Source organism: Pan troglodytes, chromosome 4 (assembly GCF_028858775.2).
Source record: "Pan troglodytes isolate AG18354 chromosome 4, NHGRI_mPanTro3-v2.0_pri, whole genome shotgun sequence".
NCBI lineage: Eukaryota > Metazoa > Chordata > Mammalia > Primates > Hominidae > Pan > Pan troglodytes.
Window position 1 is genome coordinate 169829464 of NC_072402.2, and position 25442 is coordinate 169854905.

Below are 25442 nucleotides of genomic sequence, written 5' to 3' on the forward strand. Positions count from 1 at the left end.
AGACCCAGTCTCGGAAACATGGGTTTCTTTTTCTAGGAAGCAAAAGGGGACATGTGCAAGGAATCAGCAGAGGAACCCCACCCAATGATCATTTGCTACAGAAGTCTCCTAGCAACCTGGCTGAGTGGCAGGCGTGAGGGAAGGCTCCCAGCTGACCTGTCAGATGAAAAGCCTGGGTGTGGGTCAGAGCCAAAGAACGGAGCAGTCAGGGCTCAGGGTTCCTATTTCCCTGTCTTTATTCTGGACGGCCGTGCCAGGCATGTATCAAATATGGTTCAGGCCACTGGAACCAAAGCAGGGCTTGGTCTGGGTGTCACACAATGTATAGCTGTGCTGTCCCTGCCTGAACACAGTTAATCTTTGCATGGTGATGAAGGCGGTCAATCGCAGGAAGGGCTGCGACTCTATTTAGGAGAGAGAAAATCTGGCCCCAGAGAAAACCACGGTCACAGCAGAACTGACTGTGTGCAGGAAAAGGGCCCAACATAAAGCCAAAGGGGGTGACCTGAGGACAGCAGACACAGAGCCGGGGTGGCCAGCTGACATGGGCTTGAGTTTAGAGCCCACTAAGGCCCCTGGCTGGCAGGCGTGAGTCAGCAGAGGACAGGAGCCTTATGCACCACGGGCCTGGGCCTTGGGAGGCCCAGGTCCTTGCGGGCTCAGGATGAAAAAGGCCTGCCAAACCCTCTTATGGTCTCTTGCTGCAAGGCAACGAGCAGCCCGCGTTTCTCCAGCACAGGCCCATGAAGTACACAGAGGTACCACTATCGCCTTTTATTGAAGAGAAAAGGGAGGCCCAGGCAGAGAAACTGACTTGTCCCAGGTCACATAGCTAGGAGGCACTGGCAGGCCTGGAGCTCAGCTCTGGCTCTCCGCCCAGTGCTCTGTGCCCTCAGCAGCCCACCAAAGTTCTCATGCCAGGGGTCTCCCGCCCAGCTGTTCAGTGTGCCAGCCCTCCTTCCCCTCTTTCCCTCCGTGGCCTTCAACCAGAAACACTCAGGGTGAACCCTCAAGGGCTCCTAGCTGCTGACAAGCTAACGCCGGAGCTCCCTGGCCCAGCACTCACACCCTCATGACCTGCCCCTGCCCACTTCCCCAGGGTCCCGCCACTCCCTCTCACTCAGCCCCGTGCCTGCTCCCTACTTCCCAGCCCTCTTCATGCTCCCTCCTCCACAGAGAACACCTCCTCCCTACCTGCGTTTAATCAGCCAGCAAAATCGAACTCAATCCCAGCCTAGCTCATGACATCTTCCCCAGAACCCCAGCCCACCTCCCCGACTAGAACCTCTTTGCACCTTGTTAAGGTTTTCATCGCAGACTGCCCTGTCCCCTGGGCATTTGCATTACAGATTCTCTGACCTGGCTGTGATCTCTGAAAGGCTCAGCCCACCTGACTCCTCTCAGTCTACCCTACAGAGCCTGGCACAGAAGAGCCAGTGGGTAGATGGAACAGTGGGAGTGGGACTGAACGGGAAGATAGGTGGGCAGACAAGCACATGGAGGAATGAATGGATGGGAGGTAGGGGCTGGAGGAATGGATGGGAAAATGAATTAAGTGGGATGGTGAATGGATGAGAGGTTGGGTGAATGGATGGGTGGGCAGAAGAATGGGAGGGTGGGTGGATGGGCAGATGAATGGAAGGATGGACAGATGGATGGGAGAGTGAGTTGGCAGGGGCATGAATGGGTGTGCATGAGACTAGGTGGGTATGAGAGGGATAAAGGAATGACATGTATGTCCAGGGAGTAGACAATTATCATCTTCCCTTCTTTCCAAAAGGCACTTGAGCCTACCCTTGCTGGGTTCTATGAACATCAGCCTCTCTCCTTCCTTCAATCCTGTAGCCAATAAAGTTATTGTTACAGGAATCGACTCCGCTCCCTCCGATGTCCCCATCTTGGCAAACTTAGAAATGAGCAAATTTCTATCGAGCAATTTGTGGAAACAGCACAGGACCTAGGCTCAAGTCCCAACTCTACTACTTACTAGCTAAGTGTGCTTGCAGAAGCCAGGACACCAGGCCTTCGTTTCCTGATGAAGACATAAACAATTTCAGTGACGCATGGAAAAATCAATAAACCACTATGGGTTAGCCAGTTGACTATCGGTTGTTACTGTTCTCTCTTGGAACTGTGTATTTTTTGTTTTTGAAAGCCTAAAAACATGTTTATTTTGTTCACCAATGTATCTATTACTCTGGTCATGGCAGACACTCAGTATGTATTCTTTTTTTTTTTTCAGTATGTATTCTTAAATGACTAAGGAATGAATGAATAAAACTGGTGTTTGTGCCTCCCTGCAAACAGAGAGAAATGAGGTCCTCCACATAAGAGATGAAAGGAAAGTGATAAGAAGTCGACTTTCTCCATAACATATTTCTATTTCTGAATCTCTGGCTGTTCTCCAGTTTTGAAAGATGGCACCTCTTTACCTTGCAGGAGCCAAAGCCTTCGACTGGGCCAGGATGTACACAGCTGAGTCCTGCCAAGCAGAGAGAAACCACTTCCCAATCAATCATCACCATGCCAAGTTTCAGCTCAACGACAAATGAGATGGCCAAGTTTCAGAACAAGTGACATGTAAGGATGGCAAAGATCATGAAGCCCAAAAGCAGAGTGACATGGCTGCCAAAGACGTGCCTTGAACACTGTCTCCCTCAGGGAGGGGAAGCCTGGCCAGCCACCCTGGCACAGCTCAGGGAAATGTTGAGCCGCAAAAGTTCTTGTGAACCAGCAAATAAAATACGGAAACCCAAACGGGATTGGCCCAAAGATACCAAGTCTTGGCCTTGGCTGAAAACGGGAGCAACCTGTCCAACTTGGCTGGGGATGTGGGATCCCTCAGATGTTAGCTCTCCAAAAACAATGGGGAATCCAACCCACATATCACTGATAAAGGAGGCGTGAAAGGTGCCCATGGGCTCTCCCTCCTTGCAGGGGACCGCTCCCACCTTTCCCAGGCTCCTCTCTACCCAGAGGAGGACAGTGAGACTCAATGCGGAGTTGCAGAGGGGAGAGGACTCCGGGGTCCACAGAATAGGAGGAAGTGAGGAAGGAAGCACTTTACGGAGGGCCACCTATGCCCCCTGCCTGCACGTGTTTAAGACACTCATTTAATCTTCACCACAACCTTGGGGGTCGTGTCCATTCATGAACTCTGTTTTAGAGACAGTATCAAACCTCAGAGAGGTTAAGGCGGCCTGTTTATTCCATCAACAGTCCTTGTGGTGCTGAAGTAACATCTGTGCGTTAAAGACAATCTTAAAAATATAATGGTACAGAGAAGAAAATCAAAGCCTTTCATAATCCAAGGGACTCGCCTTTGGTATTCTGCGGTGGGACGTTCTTGAACTGTTTCCCAATCCCACCTCTAACACTTCCCAGCTGTGTGCCCCTGAGGGGACTTCTTTGTCCTCACTTCCCAGCCTTTTATACCTTTACATAATGAAGATGTAACCGCTCCTCCTCCAGAAGCTGTTGTGAGCATTTCATGAGTTATATGTGACAGGCGCTTAGAAGAGGCTGGGTCCTTGGCTGGGTGTGGTGGCTCAAACGTGTAATCCCAGCACTTTGGGAGGCTGAGACAGGTGGATCACCTGAGGTCAGAAATTCAAAACCAGTCTGGCCAACAGAGTGAAACTCCGTCTCTACTAAAAATACAAAAATTAGCCGGGCATGGTGGCACACGCCTGTAGTCCCAGCTACTTGAGGAAGCTGAGGCAGGAGAATCACTTGGACCCGTGAGGCAGAGGTTGCAGTAAGCCAAGATCACGTTACTGCACTCCAACCTGAGCGACAGAGTGAGACTCTTGTCTTAAAATAAAATAAAATGAATAGAATAGAATAGAATAGAATAGAATAGAATAGAATAGAATAGAATAGAATAGAATAGAATAGAATAGGCTAGGCTGGGTCCAGAGTGAAAGTCTAGAAATATTCACTCATTATACTCTCTCTGGCCACAAATATATTCTTCCATACTTTACAAAATTGGGATTAAACTGTATACACTGGTCATTCTTACTTTCACTTAACAGTATAGCATGGCTGGACACAGTGGCTCACACCTGTAATCCCCCTGTAATGCCAGCACTTTGGGAGGGGAGGCGGGTGGATCACCTGAAGTCAGGAGTTTGAGACCAGCCTGACCAACATGGTGAAACCCTGTCTCTACAAAAATACAAAATTAGCCAGGCATGGTGGCACGCACCTATAGTCCCAGCTACTCGGGAGGCTGAGGCAGGAGAATCGCTTGAACCCGGGCGGTGGAGGTTGCAGTGAGCTGAGATGGCACCACTGCACTCCAGCCTGGGCGACAAGAGTAAAACTCTATCTCAAAAAAAAAAACAAACAGTATGGCATGCACAGCCCTTCAGAGCACAAAACACTCTTCCCCAACGTCATCTCCAAGGGTGGCAGAATGTTCCACTGAGTGACAGGACCCTCCTCTATTTGAGCAGCTCCCTATCATGGGGCCATGCCACCCTGGTCACGTGGTGCCGCATCCAAAAGCGTAGGCCTTGATTTACATGTTGTCAAACGCTCTCCAAATGGCAGGACCAAGCTATACCCGTGTTCCACCAACACTAGGTATCATCCAGATGTGACGCTGGGCTTGGGTCAGTTCTGCCACATCTGGCTGTGTGTCCTTGGCACTGGCCTCATGATGGTGCAGGTGTAAAGATGCCTATGTCCCACTGTGAGAGGCACTATTGTCCCTATTTTGCAGAAAAGAAAACCAGGGTTCAGAGGGGTGACATCACTTGCGCAGGGTTACACAGCAATGCCAACTGCTGAGCTGAGACTTGTAAGATGAACAGCATCCCCAGGTCAAAAGCCTCTGAAGTGGCCGGGCACAGTGGCTCACGCCTGTAATCCTAGCACTTTGGGAGGCTGAGGCGGGTGGATCACTTGAGGTCAGGAGTTCAAGACCAGCCTGGCCAATATGGTGAAACCCTGTCTCTACTAAAAATACAAAAATTAGCTGGGTGTGGTAGCACGTGCCTGTAATGCCAGCTACTCGGGAGCCTGAGGCAGGAGAATCGCTTGAACCCAGGAAGCGGAGGTTGCAGTGAGTCGAGATCGCGTCACTGCACTCCAGCCTGGGCGACAGAGCAAGACTCTGTCAAAAAAAAAAAAAAAAAAAGCCTCTGAGGCGAGGAGACCCGCGTGGGGTGGGCTGGGGTCTTCAGGGGTCCTCTACCAGCCACTGCAGATGGTCCTGCAGCCAGACCAGAGGCCAGCACCAGTGTCTGGAGCTCCAGTTTCCTCATTAACAGAGGCGCCCCAGTCACCTCTCCCCAGCTCAAAGATGGGTTTCCTATCACCTCAAAGTGGCGGTTGTGGGGAGGGCAGTGAGGGCCCCCAAAAAGAAGGGGTCTTGAGAGGGAGCTCAGGCTTCCCCAACCCCATATCAGGGCCCTCTAAGATGCAAAGCAAGGGTAGAATCTCAGGGCTGACCAGGGAGGCTCGCCAGCTCTGACAAGGGTCATTGCCTCAGGGTGACAATGCTGGCTCTGACAGTGGCAACTGCCTCACAGGGCCAAGCGTCAGGCCTGGGCTCCCAGACAAGACTGTGTGGAGCTTTCCAGGAAGGAGGGTGAAGGGAAGCCAGGCATCAGCATTAGCTTCTTTCTCCAGGGCACGAATGCTCCACTTCTGGTGCCCTCAACTACAACTCACCCTGGGGCAGGCACAGAGCTGAGACCTTACACTCATTCCACCAGACCCCCCAGTAGCCCTGTGCCGTCTCCAGGCTGGGATGCAGGCTTATTTTATCTTCATAACAGAGAGAGCAACAAACTGAGGCTGATCCCAGAACCCTCCACCCAGAAGCACCCTGCAGTGTAACAGGCAAGGGAGGAGTTCAGGGCCTCAAGGCAGTCTGCCTCTGTCAAGCCCCAGGAAGGGGAAGATCAGCTTAAGTCACCCCACAGAAATGGCAACAATCACAGTAACAGCCACATTTACATCTTGTGTGTGAGGCAGGACAGTAAGGGCTGGCCACAAGCATCAATGTTCGCAAAGTCGGGGCAAAGGGCTGTTTTGATTTAGACGTCACAGCTCAAGATGCTGAGGATCAGAGGGGTGAGGTGACTTGCCCAAAGTCACACAGCAAACAGGCAGGGAAGCTAGGAGGAAGCTCAGAACTGATTCCAGCGCCACATCATAACCACAGTGCGGCCTCCCGAGTGTAGCCACATCATAACCACAACGCGGGGCCTGTCCAGGGAGAGGGAAAAAGCGAGGCCCGGCATTCACTCACTCATCCTTTCAATTGCTCAGCAGGTATTTTTTGTTGTTGTTGTTTAATTTTTTTATGAGACGGAGTTTCACTCTTGTTGACCAGGCTGGAGTGCAGTGGCGCAATCTCAGCTCACTGCAACCTCCGCCTTTCGGGTTCAAGCTATTCTCCTGCCTCAGCCTCCTGAGTAGCTGGGATTACAGGTGCGCACCATCACGCCCAGCCAATTTTTCTATTTTTAATAGAGATGGGGTTTCACCATATTGGCCAGGCTGGTCTCGAACTCTTGACCTCAGATGATCCACCCGCCTCGGCCTCCCAAAGTGCTGGGATTACAGGTATGAGCAAGCCACTGCACGCCTGCAGCTCAGCAGTTATGAACTGAACATCTACCCTCCGCGGGCCCTGTTCCAAATGCAGGGGACACAAAGATCACTCCTTGTCCTCAGGGACTTCACATCTGCTGGAGGGGACAGAAAATAAAGAAGGAGAAACACAAGAGAATCCCAGTTTGTAACAACAGCCCTGAAGGAAATCTACAGGCAGCTGCCACCATGGTCAGGGAGGGGTGGTCGGGACAGGCCTCTCTGAGGAGGGAATCTGAGTTGAGACCCGGAGAATGAGGAGGAGCCAGCTGTACAGAGTCACAGGTAGACTGGCAGGTAGGGGACCCGCCAGCGCAATGGCAATGGTCCGGAAGCAGAAAGGAGCTGCGCTTCCCTTAGCTCCTTCCAGAGGCACCACTGGCCTCCACCACCCTGCACCACCTGACCCAGGCTGGCTGGAGTTAACTCTTCAGTCACCAGTGCATTGGTAAAGTCCCTCCTCGTCCCCATCCTTCTCCCCAAGACTTAGTGTCTAATTCTGGCTCTGGTATAGCCTGTTTTTTCTTGTTATTGTTGTTTTCAGACAACCTGTTTTTCAGTCAGAGTCTTGCTCTGTCACCCAGACTGGAGTGCAGTGGTGTGATCACAGCTCGCTGCAGCCTTGAATTCCTGGCCTCAAGTGATCCTCCTGCCTCAGCCTCCAGAGCAGCTAGGACTACAGTTGGTGCCACCACGCCTGGCTAATTTTTTAAATTTTTTGGAAGAGATGGAGTCTTCCTATGTTTCCTAGGCTGGTCGTGAACTCCTAGCCACCCGAAGTGCCAGGACTACAGATGTGGCCCACTGTGCCAGCCCTGCTATAGTCTGTTAGTATGAAAAAATCGGTAAGCTATGGGGGAAGAAGGGAAAAAACGCATCACAGGGGAAGCAGAGGAAAGGGGAAGAGAAAGAGTGAAGTGGAAGGTGAGTGTGGTGGAGAGAGGGAGAAGGGAGAAGGAAGCCTTGCAGCACTCGCCCTCCCTGCTCTGCTGACAAGACCCAGAGACACCCTGCACTGCAGGCTGCTGCGGTCCCAGCAGCCCCACCCACCAGGGTGCCAGGAGGGGCCCCAGGAGCACTCAGCTTCCCCGCCCTGACACCCGCCCTTTTCCCCTGCCACTTCCTGTGCTAGTCCTGCCTGCACCCCTCACCACTTCCTCTGCATGAGAGGCCACCATCCATTGCCATCCAGCTGAGGCAGGCTTGCAAAGAAGGGTGACATTCCTGGGCACAGAGACCACAAGGCCAAGAGCAGACGCCGCACTGAAGCGACCGTGGACTGCCCAACAAGCCCGTTTGTCTTTCTCTCTGTGCTATGCAAGAGAAAAGAGACACGCTCCTGGCCAGAAAGATCTGGATGCAAGTCCCAGCCCTGCCATAAAAAAGCTATGTGACCCTGAGTAAGTCACTGTACCTCTCTGGGTCTCTGCTTCATCAGGTGTGGAGTGAGGATATCCCCCTACCTTTCATGGGGATAAGAGAAGAATAAATGATGGACATGTAGGAACTGAGCAAAAGTCAACTCCCTACTCATCTATCTTGTTCACTTTGGAACCCACGGGGCCTGGCACAAGTAGGTGCTCAATAAACAATCTAGAGCTAACACTTACATGACTTCTTCCAGTGTCCTAGACTAAGTGGTTTCCATGGGTTGTCTCATTTCATCTTCCAACAGCCCTATGTGATTGTACCATTACCATCACCATTTCACAGCTTAAGAAACTGAGGCAGAGATAAGTAAATTCCTCAGCATCACACAGCCTGCAAGAGGTAGAGCCAGGCTTGAACTGCAGGAATTCCTCCAGGTTCCCAGACAACCTCTGATCCGCAGCAGACACGAGCTTGCCTTCCTGTCTCATCCTCTCTGCTCTCTTTCCATCTCCTAAGATGCCCTAGACTCTTTCATGCCTCCTGTCTCACAAACATCTTCTCGGGCTGGTCACCTCTCACCTGTCACCTCACTCCCTCAGCTCTGATTCAGGTTCCAACTACAGCTCTGGCCTTCCCTCCCACACCCACCTGGTTCGGTCACCAGGGTCGGCCACTCTGGCTCAGCCTCCATTCAGCATGGACCACCTTAGTTTTGGGCAGCCAGGAATCTTGGCTCTGGCACCCTGCAATTGTGTCGCCTCTCTGGTCATGGCCTCCTCCCCCATCAAAAGAGAGTCCCTCTCTAATGTTACATGGGCTGACCTGATCAGGCCCTGGGGGACTTAAGGCAGGCAGGACATTTTTTGAGATCAAAACTGCCAAGTCTAAATTCATTGGCTTAGCATTCAAAGCTCTCTTGACTTGGTCCCTGCTATGGTCCGAGTATCTGTGTCCCTACAAAATTCTTATGTTGAAATCCCAACCTCCAAGGTGATAGCATTAGAAGAAGGGGCCTTTTGGGAAATGATTAGGTCTTAATGAGATTAGTGTTCTTGTAAAACAGACCCCAGAGGCCGGTGCGGTGGCTCACGCCTGTAATCCCAGCACTCTGGGAGGCCGAGGCGAGTGGATCACTTGAAGCCAGGAGTTTGAGACCAGACTGGCCAACATGGTAAAATGCCATCTCTACTAAAAATACAAAAATTAGCCAGATGTGGTGGTGCACGCCTGTGATCCCAGCTACTCTGGAGGCTGAGGCACAAGAATCGCTTGAACCCAGGAGGCGGAGGTTGCAGTGAGCCGCGATCATGCCACTGCACTCCAGCCTGGATGAAGGAGTGCAGTCTTTAAAAAAAAAAAAAAAAAGACCCTGGAAGGCTAGCTGTCCTTCTGTCCCTCCCACTACGTGAGGTCACAGCGAGAAGGCACCATCTATGAAGCAGAGCAGGCCCTCGTTAGACACCAACTCTGTGGGAGCCTTGATCTTGGACTTCCCAGCCTCCAAACTACGAGAAATAAAATGTTTATTGTTTGCAAGCCACCCAGCCTATGGTATTTTGTTATGGCAGCCCGAATGAGCCACGCCCCCAAATGCTATTGCAGATCTGGCCTGGCCCTGGCCCATGCCCACTTCCCAAATCCAGTGACCACTGGGTTTGAGGAGGCAACAGTAGAGGCCAGATCTGTCGTGCCCAACACGGCAGTCACTAGCCACATGTCACTATCGAGCACCTGACATATGGCCGGTGCAGATGGAGATGTGCCATAAGTGCAACACCCACCAATTTCAAAGACTTCGCATGAAAAAGAATACAACACATTGCTTTAATTCTGCATTTATTACATGCTGAAGTGATAAATATACCATTAAAATTCATTTCCCTATTTTTCCTCTGGTTTGAACGAGGTGATTAGGAAACCTGCCATTGCCTGTATAGCCTGCGTAACACTCCCTTGGACAGCATCATTAGCCCAGACACAGAAGGGACCAACTTACCTGTTTTTGTTTTGTTTTGTTTTGTTGAGACAGAGTCTTGCTCTGTTGCCCAGGCTAGAGTGCAATGGCGCTTTCTCAGCTCACTGCAACCTCTGCCTCCCAGGTTTCAGATGATTTTCCTGCCTCAGCCTCCCAAGTAGCTGGGACTACAGGCATGTGCCACCACACCCAGCTAATTTTGTATTTTTAGTAGAGATGAAGTTTCACCATGTTGGCCAGGCTGGTCTCGAACTCCTGACCTCAGGTGATCCACCCACCTCGGCCTCCCAAAGTGCTGGGATTACAGGTGTGAGCCACCGCGCCCAGCCCAGGATCAAATTATCTGATACTTACAGAGAAGACCGAAATCTGGGATTTTCTGTGAAATCTCTTCATTTAAAAATACTGGCAATCAAGTTAAATTTGGTTCAACCCGCGTGGGGGCCACACCATGTGGCCCCATCCTCAGGCCACATCAGGCCCCCACATCAGGCTCAACGGCCAGCAGTCAGCAACCTCGGGCCACTCATGGGCCGGCCTCTCTCCTGGCCTGGACTTCCTTCCCTCCACCTTATCACCATCCCGCCTGCCGTACCAGGTGGAAGCTTCCCCAGGTGGAAGCTTCCCCGCTCTCGGCTGGCTGCCTGCTTGTCCCTGTACAACTCTCATCTCAGGCAGCACCTTCCAGTCTCCTCCCCCATGACACACTGGAAGCAGCAGGGGAGGCCTCCTTATCCTGAGCACCTACTGTGGCTAACTGGATACCCGCTGTGTGAGCTACTCAGGCAATTCTCACAATAGCTCCCGCAGGTGTAGTCAGCCCCACTGTACTCATGGGGAAGCTGAGGGAGGCTGAGACAAGCCACTTGCCTGAAAGGACACAGTGGCTAAATGGCACAGCCGGGATGCAAACCCTGGCTTCTCTGACTGAAAGACCCAACTCTTTCATTGCACACCCAGAGACCTGACAGAGGAGGTCAACAAATACCGTCCGCCGGGCTGAATAAAGGAACGCTCGTCTGCACAAGACAGTGGTTCTCAGCTGGAGCCATTATGCCTCCCTCCCCCATGGAGCATGTGGCAACGTCTGGGGACACTTTTGGTTGCCACAACTGCAAGGAGGTGTTCTGGCATCCAGTGGGCTGAAGCCAGGGATCCTGTGGAACACCCTATAATGTACGTGACAGCTCCATAACAAAGAACGACCCCACCCAAAATGCCAGTAGTGCCAGGTGAGGAAGCGCTGGTAGGAGGGCTATGCTATCAACACCGAGGTATTCCTGCCTTGTCCCTGAAGTCATAGTGACAGGTCAGGAGCTTCTCCATCTGACACCAAGAGCAGCAATCATAACACCTCATCGTCATTTCCTGAGCCCTTCCTGGGTGAGAATCAGATGCTAAACACGTCACCTCCTCAACTCCTCTCAGCCCTGTGGCCAACTCCATTTTGCAGACACAAGATTCAGGTTCAGAGGAGGAGGTGGTCACCTATTTGGGGTTCAAATAGGGCCAGGACTAGGACCCAGATCCTACTGAGCCCCAAATCTCTTCCCTTCACCACCACCCTGTTCCACTACCCTCAGCAGCAGGGGGCCTGAGAGTGACCACCCAGGGCTGTTCTGGGGGCTATGGGGTGACAACCTCTGGAGAGTCCCCCTAATCTAGGTAACCTCGGCAGGCCAGGCCACGGGAGAGTCCTAGGTGGAGGGCGGGTCCATCTGTTTGTTTCGATCCCTTCCCCCGCAGCTTGCTTTCGCATCAGCCAAAAAAAATTCCCAGAACGGCCAGTGTGAAATCAGACCCGCAGGGCCGTGGGCAGGGCCCCACGCAGAAGCCGGGCCCCCTTGAAGGGCGTCATCCACGGGACGTTCAGACTCCCTTGGATGAGGGCTGAGTCACGAGTTAGAAACCCGCTCACAATAGCATGGACTTGGGTTTAAAAATACTTGGCTGAGCGGAAACAAGGTTACTGCCTGGGGCCAGATCTCTTTCCGGAGGAGGAGGGGAGGGCTGAGACCTTCCCCATCCCCAGAGGAAGTGGAAACCCAAGCTTTCAAACTAGTAGGCAGGAGAGGAGGTGAAAGGAGAAGACTCTGGCTCAGGGACGGGCAAGACGGCCTGGGAGGGCTCCTACCTCACTTAACCTGAGCTTCCTCTCAACCAGGCAGGGTGGGCAGAACGTCACATCACTCCTAAAGCCAGCACACAGCAGAGGCACCTAAGCTCTGAGCAGCAGCTGCCAAGGCCCCCTGTGCACTTGAGGGGTCTAAGAGGACTTGGGAATTGGCTCTCAGCAATAGCAAGAGACAAAGGGGACCTGTATTAATTTATCTCATTTTATTTTTAAAATCACCCTCAAATAGGCATATGCTTTGACCTAGTAATTCCCTTTGAAAGTCCAGCCTAGGCCGGGCGTGGTGGCTCACGCCTGTAATCCCAGCAGTTTGGGAGGCCGAGGCGGGCAGATCACCAGAAGTCAGGAGTTCAAGACCAGCCTGGCCAACATGGCAAAATCTCGTCTCTACTAAAAAATACAAAAATTAGCTGGGCATGGTGGCGGGCGCCTGTAATCCCAGCTACTTGAGAGGCCAAGGCAGGAGAATCACTTGAACCTGGGAGGCGGAGGTTGCAGTAAGCCAAGTTTGTGCCACTGCACTCCAGTCTGGGAGACAGAGCAAGACTTCGTCTCAAAAAAGAAAGTCTAGTCTAAAAAGTAAGTTAAAATACAGCAACGGCCAGGTGCAGTGGCTCATGCCTGTAATCCCAGCACTTTGGGAGGCTGAGGCAGGCAGATCACTTGAGGTCAGGAGTTCAAGACCAGCCTGGCCAACATGGTGAAACCCGGTCTCTACTAAAAATACAACAACAACAACAAAAAACATTAGCCGGGTGTGGTGGCGCACACCTGTAATCCCAGCTACTCGGGAGGCTGAGGCAGGTGAATCACTTGAACCCAGGAAGCAGAGGTTTCAGTGAGCTGAGATTGCACCACTGCACTCCAGCCTGGGTGACAGAGTGAGACTGTCTAAAGTAAAATAAAATAATATACAGCAAGAACTCTACAAAGCTGTTCATCAAGATACAGTCGGCTCTGTGAGAACCCTTATTTTGAACCTGCCAACTTTGCTCCAACACCATCGACATACCAGGGAGTGATTCTGCTATAAGGCTAAGGTCGTGTTTGGTTACATATAGAAACAGCAAGTGAACACCGCAGATGAATGCAGAAAACTGCACTCAGCTGACTCAGGTGTTGAAGGAATGCACAAAACACACAGGCACACACCTCTGACATCCATCAACCACCTCTGAGCCACACCCATGTGCATCTGCCATCAGATTGCACGCACACCTCCTTCCACAGCTCCCTACGCTGCTGCCTTCCCAGCACCCACATCCACCCACGTGGTGCATCTTTTTTCAGGTAAAATGCCTACTTACCGCAGCATGTGCGTATTTCTTCTCCACGTAACTTGCGTAAAACTGTACTACTGGATTTCAGATTCTGAACTTTTTTTAAAAGATGCCACTGATGAAGTTTTTAAGTGCTGTGCCCTCAACCCCATTCTTCCCATAAGGCCTCTAGTTTTTACTGCATGATTTTGCATAGCTCTGTGATTTTTACGAAGGCATAATTGTCTTCTATTACGTATTAAGTAAAGCGCCTAGCACTGTGCCTGGCATACGATTATTTAATCTATTTTAATTTTTTTTTTTTTTTTTGAGACAGAGTCTCGCTGTGTCACTCAGGATGGAGAACAGTGATATAATCTCGGCTCACTGCAACCTCCACCTCCCAGGTTCAAGCGATTCTCCTGCCTCACCCTCCCTGAGTAGCTGGGATTACAGGCGCCCACCACCATGCCAGGCTAGTTTTTGTATTTTTAGTAGAGAGGGGGTTTTGCCATGTTGGCCAGGCTGGTCTCGAACTCCTGACCTCAGGTTATGCTCCCACCTCGGGAGGGGGAGGTTGCAGTGAGCCAAGATCACGCCAATGCAATCCAGCCTGGGTGACAGAGTAAGACTCTGTCTAAAAGAAAAAAAAGAAATAAAACACTACAGGTACATATGATTAGAACCAAGCAGGAAAAAAAAATTCACCACAACATCAAAAGTCTAGAAGGAAATATATCAACATGTCAACAGACGTTGATGGAACCCATGGTAATTTTTTTCTTCTTAATATTTGCTATTTGTTTGGTAAAATCCCAATTTTGCAAAATAATAAATCTTTTAAAAGTTTAAAAAGGCCGGGCTCGGTGGCTCACGCCTGTAATCCCAGCACTTTGGGAGGCTGAGGCAGGCGGATCACAAGGTCAGGAGTTCGAGACCAGCCTGGCCAGCATGGTGAAACCCCGTCTCTATTAAAAATACAAAAATTAGCCGGGTGTGGTGGTGCACACCTGTAATCCCAGCTACTTGGGAGACTGAGGCAGGAGAATTGCTTGAACCTGGAAAGCAGAGGTTGCGGTGAGCTGAGATCGCACCATTGCACTCCAGCCTGGGTGACAGAGCTAGACTCTGTCTCGGAGGGAAAAAAAAAAAAAAAAAAAAAAGGCTTAAAAACAACAAAAAATCAAAACCAAAGCAGTTTTCTACTTTTTGTTTTGTTTTGTTTTGTTTTGAGCCAGGTCTCAGGGTCTCATTCTGTTGCCCAGGCTGGAGTGCAGAGGCGTGGGTGCAGTGGCTCACCACAACCTCTGCCTCCCAGGCTCAAGCGATCCTCCCACCTCAGCCTCCTGAGTAGCTGGGACCACAGGCGCATGTCACCACGCCCAGCTCTTTTTTTTTTTTTTTTTTGAGACGGAGTTTTCGCTCTTTCACCCAGGCTGGTTTGCAGTGGCACAATCTCGGCTCATTGCAACCTCCACCTTCCAATTTCAAGCGATTCTCTTGCCTCAGCCTCCAGAGCAGCTGGGATTACAGGCACCCACCACCATGCCTGGCTAATTTTTGTATTTTCAGTAGAGACGGGGTTTCACCATGTTGTCCAGGCTGGTCTTGAACTCCTGACCTCGTGATCCACCCAACTCAGCCTCCCAAAGTGCTGAGATTACAGGTGTGAGCCACCGCGCCCGGCCAATTTTTTGTATTTTTGGTGGAGATGGGGTTTCGTCATGTTGCTCAGGCTGGCAAAGCAATTTTTAAGAACGATACCAGGCTCAGTGGCTCATACCTATAATCCCAGCACTTTGGATGGCTGAGGCAGGAGGATCACTTGAGCCTAGGGGTTCAAGACCAACCTGGACAATATAGTGAGACCCCATCTCTACAAAAAATTTAAAAATTAGCCAGGTGTGGCGGCGTGTGCCTGTAGTCCCAGCTACTCTGGAGGCTGAGACAGGAGGATCCCTTGAGCCCAGGAGTTCGAGGCTGAAGTAAGCAATGATGGTGCCACTGCACTCCAGTCCTTGAGACAGAGTAAGACACTGTCTCTAAAAACAAACAAAAAGAAGCAGAAAAATCATCTCAGCCTGCTAACCCAACTCCTTTCATTTCTCCATGCTCCCTGTCCACATTGTGTGCATGAGTACTTGTGTTGGCTGCTGCTATCACAGCAAGCACACCCGCTAAAGTCAGCTTTTCCCACTCAATCTATCACCTTTTCCCCTTTCTACCTCCTCTTCAAAATGAAGATTATTTTCAGTGATAAGAATTTTGAAACCATATAGCTTGTAAACGTTACTTTTTTTTTTTTTTTTTTTTTGAGACAGAGTTTCACTCTCTTGTCCAGGCTGGAGTGCACAATCTCTGCTCTCTGAAACCTCTGCCTTCCAGGTTCAAGCAGTTCTCCTGCCTCGGCCTCCCTAGTAGCTGGGATTACAGGCTTACAGGCATGCGCCACCACGCCCAGCTAATTTTTTGTATTTTTAGTAGAGATGGGGTTTTACCATGTTGGCCAGGCTGGTCTTGAACTCCTGACGTCAAGTGATCCACCAGCCTCGGCTTCCCAAAGTGCTGGGATTACAGTCTACTTTGTATTCTAGTAATTAACTAGCAATGGTTTTCTTTTGAAACCAATTTGCATTCACATAGGCACTGAGTGAGAATGAGCTTGACTTTGCACAAAATCAATCCTATCCTCCTCTTTTTCTCCTGAGGCAGACAGATTAAGGCTTATCAGGGAGAGGAGGAAAAAAAAGAGGTTTGATATCTCGGAGACTGCTCCTGTGAAGACTCCTCAGGAAATCTGGAGTCAGAGTCCTCTCCTGACACTGTGACAAACTCAGACTTCCAAGGCCCAGAAAGACCTCAGGAAGCCTTCAACACTTAGGCTGTCAGAAGAAAAACAGTGCTACTGGCAGTCCCTCCTCAGCTCCCTGCCAATTGCTTTCTCAGGTGCCGTGTCAAAATGGAATCTCTGGTTCCAGCCATAACACCAAGATGAATTTTTGGTTTGGGTTACTTCAGTGACCAGGCCAGGGAAAACCAAGTGGGCAGGAGTCGTGGTCCTTGATTAGAGGGGTCTTTAGTAAAAGCAATACCTACTTCGACTTCAAGCAGGAGGGGTGAGTAAACAGCACCTCTCGAGTAGGCAGCCTGGGTGACAGGGATCTCTGATCCAGGATGGGTCTTCCTTAGCTGGTGACTAAGGAAAAAGGGTTCAACTGAAGCCCAGAGCCCTGGGTTCTAGTACCTTCTCTTCTCTGGGCACCGGGGCATATGGGGTTGGCTTAGGTCAGAGGGGTACATGCTAAGGCCAAGTAGGTAACACAATAGATTGTTCAGGTCTATCAGCAATCACACAGCTCTCTTGGTCTGGCTCACCCTTAATTAAGAGAAAATGGTGGATTCGGAGGTAGGCGGAGAGGGCTGTGGTGGAGACAGCTCACAACGTTGAGAATTAAAGTCACTTTTTGTTTTTATTGTTGTTGTTTTTGAGACAGAGTCTCCCTCTGTCCCCCAGGCTCGAGTGCAGCGGCATGATCTCAGCCCACAGCAACCTCCGCCTCACGGGTTCAAGCAATTCTCCTGCCTCAGCCTCCCGAGTAGCTGGGATTATAGGGCATGCGCCACCACACCCGGCTAATTTTTTATTTTTTTATTTTTAGTAGAGGTGGGGTTTCACCATGTTGCCCCAGCTGGTCTCAAACTCCTAACCTCAAGTGATCCACCCACCTCGGCCTCCTGAAGTGCTAGCATTACAGGCGTGAGCCACAGCACCTGGCCCTGGAGTCACTTTTTTAAAAACTGACTTTCCACGTGCTTTGGAGAACCAAGAGGAGACAGTATAGATTGTGAATCGGATGAGTTCCTTTGTATGAAACTTTCAGAGTAGCAGGGGAGTCTTAAGGGACGAAAGCAGGAGGAAACACAACTGAAAATGACAAGGGGAAATCTTACCAGCATGAAAGCAAAGTTCTGCGTTTAAGTTTAAAGGAAGATGAACCCTGTGAAGCCAGGACACACTGCAGGGAAGGGGACAAGAATGCAATTGAAAGCCCCTAACGGAGAAAAAAAAAACCCATATGTTTGTTTTGTTTTGTTTTATTTTTGAGACGGAGTCTCGCTCTGTCGCCAGGCTGGAGTGCAGTGGCGCTATCTCAGCTCACTGCACCCTCCACCTCCCTGGTTCAAACGTTTCTCTTGCCTCAGCCTCCTGAGACACTGGGATTACAGGCACGCATCGCCATGCCCGGCTAATTTCTGTATTTTTAGTAGAGACGGGGTTTCACCATGTTGGCCAGTATGGTCTCAATTTCCTGACCTCATGATCTGCCTGCTTCAGCCTCCCAAAGTGCTAGGATTACAGGCGTGAGCCACCACGCCCGGCCCAAAAAACCCATATGTTTAGCATACGCTAAAAACACCAACTGAACCTTCTGGAGAAAGTGGGTCCTGTGGTGAGCTGCCCACAGGGGTCCAGCTGCCCTCACAGTAGTCAGAGCACAGCTGCAGGAGCAGGCTCTGTCTAAGGCAGTCAAGGACACTGGCAGTGTCCAGAGAGAGCTGCAAGGCTGAGGGTCATTCTCTGGTGCCACCAGGAAGAAGATGCAGCTCTGAGGAGAGTGAAGAAAAGACGTGCTGAGGACAGGGTGAGCTGGCTGCCCTCAAATATGGGCAAGGCCCTCAGGCAAAGGAGGACAGCAAGTCGGGGCAGTCCAAAAGCACTGCCTCTCGGACCACAAGACCTCTCCCTACCCCGTAACAGGAAGTGTGGGCTCAGAGGGGAGGTGGCAAGGAAACAAAAGAGGCACCAGGCCAGGCACAGTAGCTCACGCCTGTAATCCCAACACTTTGGGAGGCCGAGGTGGGTGGATCAACTGAGGTCAGGAGTTCGAGACCAGCTTAGACAACATGGTGAAACCCCGTCTCTACTAAAAAAACAAAAATTAGCCAGGTGTGGTGGTGTGTGCCTGCAATCCCAGCTACTTGGGAGGCTGAGGTAGGAGAATTGCTTGAACCCAGGAAGTGGAGGTTGCAGTGAGGGCCGAGATCAAACCACCGCACTCCAGCTTGGGCAACAGAGTGAGACTCCGTCTCACAAAAAATAAAAATAAAAAAAGGCACTGAGTGGGCCTGGTTGGTCTCAAAATTGCCACCGCTCCAGGTCAGGCAGGGTGGCTCACCACTGTAATCCCAACAGTTTGGGAGGCTGAAACGAGCTGACTTCATGAGCTCAGGAGTTCATGACAATCCTGGGCTACGTGGCGAAACCCCAAGTCTACAAAAAATACAAAAATTAGCCGGGCTGTGGTGTGCACCTGTAGACCTAGCTACTCCGAAGGCTGAGGCAGCAGAATTGCTTGAGCCCAGGAGGCAGAGGTTGCAGTGAGCCGAGATCGGGCCACTGCACTCCAGACTGAGCAACAGAAGGAAACCCTGTCTCAAAAAAAAGAAAAGAAAAAAGAAAAACTGCCACCACTCCAAGCCTCTAGGGAAGTACTTCTCAAACCTATTTGCTTAGGAATCACCTGGGATCTTATTAAAACGTAGACTCTAATTCAGCAGGTCGGGGCTGGGCCTGAGATTGTTCACTTCTAACAAGCTCCCAAATGATGCTATTATAACACCGGTCATCTAGGAACTACTTCGGTAACTAGGCGATAGACCACTTCCAAGTCAGAGGAGAAGGCCTGGAGAAGCCTTCTCTGTGGTCCAGCCTCATAGAACGACAATCCTAGGGTCAGAGTGGCCTACAAGCTACAGGAGCCCCAAGGAGGAGGATAGTGGCTTAGAAGAGAGGTGCTCTCCTGGAGGTATACACCAATTTAACAAGTAGGAGTCTCCCAGTAAAAATTTTCTTAGGGGAAAGGGGGGAGTCAAGCTGTAGGTGTTGGCTCCCTAAAACAACTCACCACCTCAGAATTAGCTCCCAGGAGCAGAAACCAACGTCCTGCTGCCACACTTCTCTAGACTCAATCAGCTGTGCCCCACCCACTCCACAAAAGCTCTCTGCCGCGTCTTCCTCTAGGGGAGAGGTGACTGCAGGCTGGGAGACTCCCCAGCTGTGACTCAGACCGACGGAATCAAATCTGTTCCCCCAGGCTCAGCATTCACCAGATCCTGACCTCCCCCTCTGCCCAGCCCCAACCCACCTTTCCAAGCCCCACCTCTCAGTCCATGGGCCACCCCTCGCCCACCCCACTTCCCTGTCTCTGGCTCATCTTCAGATGTGTCCCTAGCTCCCAGCCCGTCCAAGCGCAGCCGAGTTTCTCGGTCCACATCGCCTCGATATTCCCACAGCATCTGTGTGGTCTCTCTAAAAAAAAAAGTGTGCCCGTATCGCCGTTTTACGGAACGTCCCTGGAAGGTCCCTCGAGTGGCCCTCTCGGATGCTGAGGTCCTGTCAACGCCCCTTTGTCTCCTCGTGCGGCGCCGAGCGCAGTGCAGGACACACAGGAAGTGCTCCGAAACAGGGCTAGGGTGGGGGCGGCAACCGTGCCCGGAGGGGGCGCCCAGAGCGCAGGGACTCGGCCGGGCCGAGTGATGTTCCCCCCAAAAAACAGGAGTCATCGGGATGAGGGCCAGGGACCCCGAATTCAGCGCCGGGCAGCCCTCGGAGCCGGAGCCAGGCTGGCCGGGTCCGGGTCAGGCATCCCTTCCTTCCGGAGCCCCTCGACGCGCGTCCGGCCACCCACCTCAGCGCCCTCACCTTGTAAACCTTGCCGAAGGCGCCGTCGCCCAGCTCGCCCACGATCTCCCACACCTCGTTGGGGTCCAGGTCGCGGCGGACGTGCTCATATTCGCGGGACTTTCTCTTCTCGAAGGTAGACAGACGCAGGATGCGGCGGAAATTGGCAAAAGCCATGGCCGGGGGCGCGGTGGCGCCGGCTCGGGCTCGGGCTCGGGCTCGGGCTCGGGCTGTGGCTTCGGCGGCCGCGAGGAGAAGGAGGAGGAGTTGGAGGACGCCGCGTCTCTCGGGGTTCTCCCCAGACCCGCCCTTCCCCGCAGCCCGACCTCGGTCAAGTGTGCCCTGGGCAGCGCCGCGCCGGGAGCACCCGGAACCGCGCAGGCGGCGGCGTCCCCGCCCCCGCCCTCGCCCTGTCAGGTCCCCAGGGCCGCCTCCCTTGTGCCGGCCTCGCAGCTCCTGCCCGGCCCAGCCCTGCCTGCGAGAGCCTCGGACCCGTTCCAGGGGACCGTCCCCGCGCCCGCCCACCGGCCCGGCTCCACCTGCCGCTCCCCGGCAGAGCCCCGGGACCCCCTAATTGGCTGCGGGCGCTCCCCGGCTCCGCCCGTCGCCGCAGGGCACTCTGGAAACTGTAGTCCCCCCACACCACGCTCCGCGAGCCGCGGGCTGGGCTTTGGGGAAGCTTCGGGGACCGCTCGGTGGGACCGCTCATGGACTCAGGAGCCCGCCAGCCGCGCCGCGTGGCTCCCAAAACTTTTGTGGGAGCAAGCGGGACGGCGACTTGGCATTTCGCGAGAGCCCACGGATCGTTGTCAGCGCCCAGAAGGTGAACCTGCACTCGTTCATTTAATCCTCCCGCAGCTATTCCGCTAGGCTGCCCTCGCCCCCACTTTTCCGATGGGGACGCCGGCAGGCGAGGGCACTCGCCCCAGGCACACACGCTGGCTGCCCGTCTGCTGCGGGTTCCTCGGCGCGGTGCTGCCTCCTAGTGTGCGACGGGCAACGCCGGTGCAGCCGCGGCCAGTCCCTGCAGGGCCCGGCTTCCCGGCGCGGTCCTTTCCAGGGGCTCCCCGTCCGCGATCCACAAACCTGCCAGGATTAGAGGGCTGGGAGAAAGAGCTCCTTTGGCACTGATTTCTCTTATGTTTCCTGATGGGTTTGCGGATGTATTTGCATATTAAATAAAAACTTTATTCTAATTTTTAATTTCCTAGTTTCAAAAAAGATGAGCGCACTACATACAGATCAAACTAGTCTTCTTTGAGCACCTTCATTCTCGATCCTGGCTACTTGAGTCACTTCACTGCTACTGTTGCCTGTTTGTCCTATAGACGGTTATAACATGCTTTTACCTGAATCTAAGGAGAGTGCTGGGGGGCGGGTGGGGCGGGCAGTCTGCAAGGGTTATTATTTGGACCGTGTCATAAACAAGTTGAGTCTTCGCAAATGTCACACTTCAATAGCTCCAACCCCAGAGAACGGCTGTGTTGAGGTGTTTTCGCCCCTTCCTCGGTGCTTTGTTCGAAAACATCCTTTGAGCAGTGTGCAAACACCAAGCATGGTTTTCCACTGGGAAGGCCAGCTCAAGAAGCCTGCGATGCTGGTAGTGGTCGGCGCAGAGGGTGTCCTGACTAAAGGTTGCTAAGCCGTTCGGAATGTTTCCACAGCTGCAGGAGTGCCTGGAATTGTAGAGGGTCTTTAAAAGAAGGAAATGCCGCTCGTCGCTGACCGTTCTCATTGAGTCAGGCGCTGTCTGAACCTCCCAAAACATGCTGAAAGGCAGGTCTTTCATTTGTTTCAGACCATTTGGCCAACTGTACGAAGCGGGTGGGGAGACCAAGAGGGTTGCTTCCATACTAGGAGATGAAGGCTCTGACTCCACGAAAGCTGTAGGCCTGGAGGGCTCTGACCAGCTCTGAGAGCTCCAGAAAAGCAAGCAAGCGAGAGAAAGAGAGAGAGAGAGAAAGGAAACAGAGAAAGAGAGAAAGAAAGAAAGAGAAAGGGAAAGGAAAGGAAGAAAGAGAGAAAGAAAAAGGAAAGGAAGAGAAGGAGAGAGAAAGAGGGAGGGAGGGAGGGAAGGAAGGAAGGGAGGGAGGGAGGGAGGAAGGGAAAGAAAAATGGAGAGGTTCATTCATTCAATAACACTAAGTCAAAGAAGCCAGACACAAAAGGCCCTGTGTTCTATAAATTTCCATTTATATGAAATGTCTGGAAAAGGCAAATCCATACAGACAGAAAGTAGATTAATGGTTGCCTGGAGCTAGGTGTGAAATGGGAATTAACTGTACATGAACAATAAACAGTCTAATTGGGGTGATGAAAATGTCCTAAAACTGCACAATGGTGACAATTTCATAATTTGGTAAATTTGCCAAAAATAATTGAATTTTAAACTTTCATTTTTGTAAATGGATGAATTTTATGTGTAAATTATACCTCAATAGCATTGTAAGAAATACATTGAGGTTCAATAGAATCAAAGCTACTTCTTTGAAATAACTAATAGACAAGACTAGTCAAAGAAAAAGAAAAAAAGGGTCGGGCACGGTGGCTCACACCTGTAATCCCAGCACTTTGGGAGGCCAAGCTGGGTGGATCACCTGAGGTTAGGAGTTCAAGACCAGCCTGGCCAACATGGCAAAACCCCAGCTCTACGAAAAATACAAAACTTACCCGGGCGGGGTGGTGCACGCCTGTAACCCAAGCTACTTGGGAGGCTGAGGCAGAAGAATCACTTGAACCCAGAAGATGGAGGTTGCAGTGAGCCGAGATCATACCATTGCACTCCATCTAGCCTGAGCAACAGAGCAAGACTCCGTCTCAAAAAAAAAAAAGAAAAGAAAAAAAAATAATTGGTGCAAGAAAGAAATATTCACTGGAAGAAATAAAAAATGAAAAGAGAACATCATATTAGATACTGTAGATATTTTGATAATCATAAAGTGATATTTTAGACAAATGTATGTGAATAAATGTTTTAATTTACATAAAATGGGTAATTATTGAGAAGAAAATATAAATGATAGGTAAAAGATAATTTCAATAAGAAATAAAAACCTAAATAAACTAGTAACCAATAAAGAAATCAAATCAAGAATCAGGCCGGGCACAGTGGCTCATGCCTGTAATCCCAGCACGTTGGGAGGCTGAGGCGGGTGAATCACCTGAGGTCAGGAGTTCGAGACCAGCCTGGGCAACATGGTGAAACCCTGTCTCTACTAAAAATACAAAAATTAGTCGGGTGTGGTGGTGCGTGCCTGTGGTCCCAACTACTCATGAGACTCAGGCACAAGAATCCCTTCAACCTAGGAGACTAAGGTTGCAGTGAGCCGAGATCACACCACTGCACTCGAGCCTGGGCAACACAGTGAGACTCTGTCTCTAAACAAAAACAAACGAACAAAAACCCAAAAAACAACAACAAAAATCAAGAATCAAAAGCTTGTTCTTGCTGAAAGACATTAGTCTGTGTGGTTTTACAAATAATTTCTTTCTTTATATAAATTATTTTAAAAGATAGAAAATGAAGGAAATCTGCCAATTTATTTTATAAGATGAGTTTTACTATTACTAGATAAGGACAGTAAAAGAAAATTGTAAGCCAGGCACAGTGGCTTACACCTGTAATTCCAGCACTTTGGGAGGCTGAGGTGGGAGGATCACTTGAGCCCAGGAGTTCCATACCAGCCAGAGCTATAAAGTGAGACCCTGTTTCTACAAAAAGTCAAAAAATTAGCCAGGCGTGGTGGTGCACACCAGTGGTCCCAGCTACTCAGGAGGTTGAGGCAGGAGGATTCCTTGAGCCCAGGAGGCCGAGGCTGCAGTGAACAGCGATCTCACCGCTGCACCAGCCTGGTCTCCAGTGAGACCCTGTCTTAAAAAGGAAGGGAAGGAGAGGAAAGAGACAGAGAGAAAGAAAATTGTAGACTAATTTCATTTCTTTTTTTTTTTTTGACAGAGAGAGAGTCTTGCTGTGTCGCCAGGCTGGAGTGCGATGGTGTGATCTCACCTCACTGCAACCTCTGCCTCCCAGATTCAAGCGATTCTCCCGCTTCAGCCTCCCAAGTAGCTGGGACTACAGGAACGCGCCACCACGCCCGGCTAATTTTTGTATTTTTAGTGGAGATGAGGTTTCACCATGTTGGCCAGGATGGTCTCAATCTCTTGACCTCGTGATCCGCTCACCTCAGCCTCCCAAAGTACTGGGATTACACGTGTGAGCCATCACGCCCGGCCTAATTTCAGTTCTTAAAAAGACAAGGAAAATGCAAATGCTAGCAAGATCAAACCAGAGGTGAATAAAAATATCGTAACCACGAAAGGTTTATCCAGGAATAAAAGAATGGTTCTACATCAGAAAATCTACTGTAATAGCACTGCATTGGCAGAGTAAAGGAGAAAAATCACATAGTCTTAATAGTCACAGAAAAAGCATTTTATAGTATTCTTAGGTTGGATTCCCCTTAGAGACTGACCCTGAGGCAAGGATTTGAGTGTAAGTGGTTTATTTGGGAGTGAGTAGGGAGTAGAAAATTAAGACAGAGGAGGGGCTGGGCACCATGGCTCACACCTGTAATCCCAACACTTTGGAAGGCTGTGGTGGGAGGATAGCTTGAGGCCAGGAGTTCAAGACCAGCCTTGGCAATGTAGCAAGATCCTTTCTCTACAAAAAATACAACGTGGTAGCACATGGGCATAGTCCCAGCTATCAGGAGGTGGAGGTGGGAGGATAGCTTGAGCCTGGGATTCAAGGCTGCAGTGAGGTATGACCATACCACTGCACTCCAGCCTAGGAGACAGAGTGAGATCCTGTCTCAAAAAAAAAAAAAAAGAAAAAAAAATTAATGTCAGGGCACAGTGGCTCATACCCGTACTCCCAGCACTTTGTGAGGCCAAGGCGGGTGGATCACTTGAGGGCAGGCATCAAGACCACCCTGGCCAACATGGTGAAACCTCATCTCTACTAAAAATACAAAAATTGGGCTGGGTGCAGTGGCTCACGCCTGTAATCTCAGCACTTTGGGAGGCCGAGGCAGGCGGATCACAAGGTCAGGAGATGAAGACCATCTTGGCTAACACGGTGAAACCCCGTGTCTACTAAAAATACAAAAATTAGCCGGGAGTGGCGGAGTGTGCCTGTAGTCCCAGCTGCTGGGGAGGCTGAGGCAGGAGAATGGTGTGAACCTGGGAGGTGGAGCTTGCAGTGAGCCGAGATCGCGCCACTGCACTCCAGCCTGGGAGACAGAGCGAGACTCCATCTCAAAAAATAATAATAATAAAAATAAAATAAAATAAAAAATAAAAAATAAAAACAAAAATTTAGCTGGGCGTGGTGGCGCATGACTGTAATTCCAGATACTCGGGAGGCTGAGGCAGGAGATTCGCTTGAATCCAGAAGACAGAGGTTGCCGTGAG

The 25442-nt window shown here is 51.0% G+C and overlaps 1 protein-coding gene across 2 annotated transcripts in view; it reads right to left on the minus strand.

Moving 5' to 3' along the window:
• STK10 (serine/threonine kinase 10) overlaps window positions 1-20524 on the minus strand; it is a 144869-nt gene extending 124345 nt beyond the window's left edge. Inside the window, exon 1 of one of the 2 annotated variants that reach the window (XR_010157046.1) lies at window positions 20052-20486. Coding sequence is in view for 1 of the 2 variants with exons in the window: in XM_016954200.4 (XP_016809689.3) it covers window positions 20052-20207 (156 nt within the window). In the remaining variant the exon portion in view is untranslated. Of the gene's footprint in view, window positions 1-20051 lie in introns of both variants that reach the window. The other variant, XM_016954200.4, reaches the window with a different exon arrangement.
• Between the last annotated feature and the right edge of the window lie 4918 nt (window positions 20525-25442).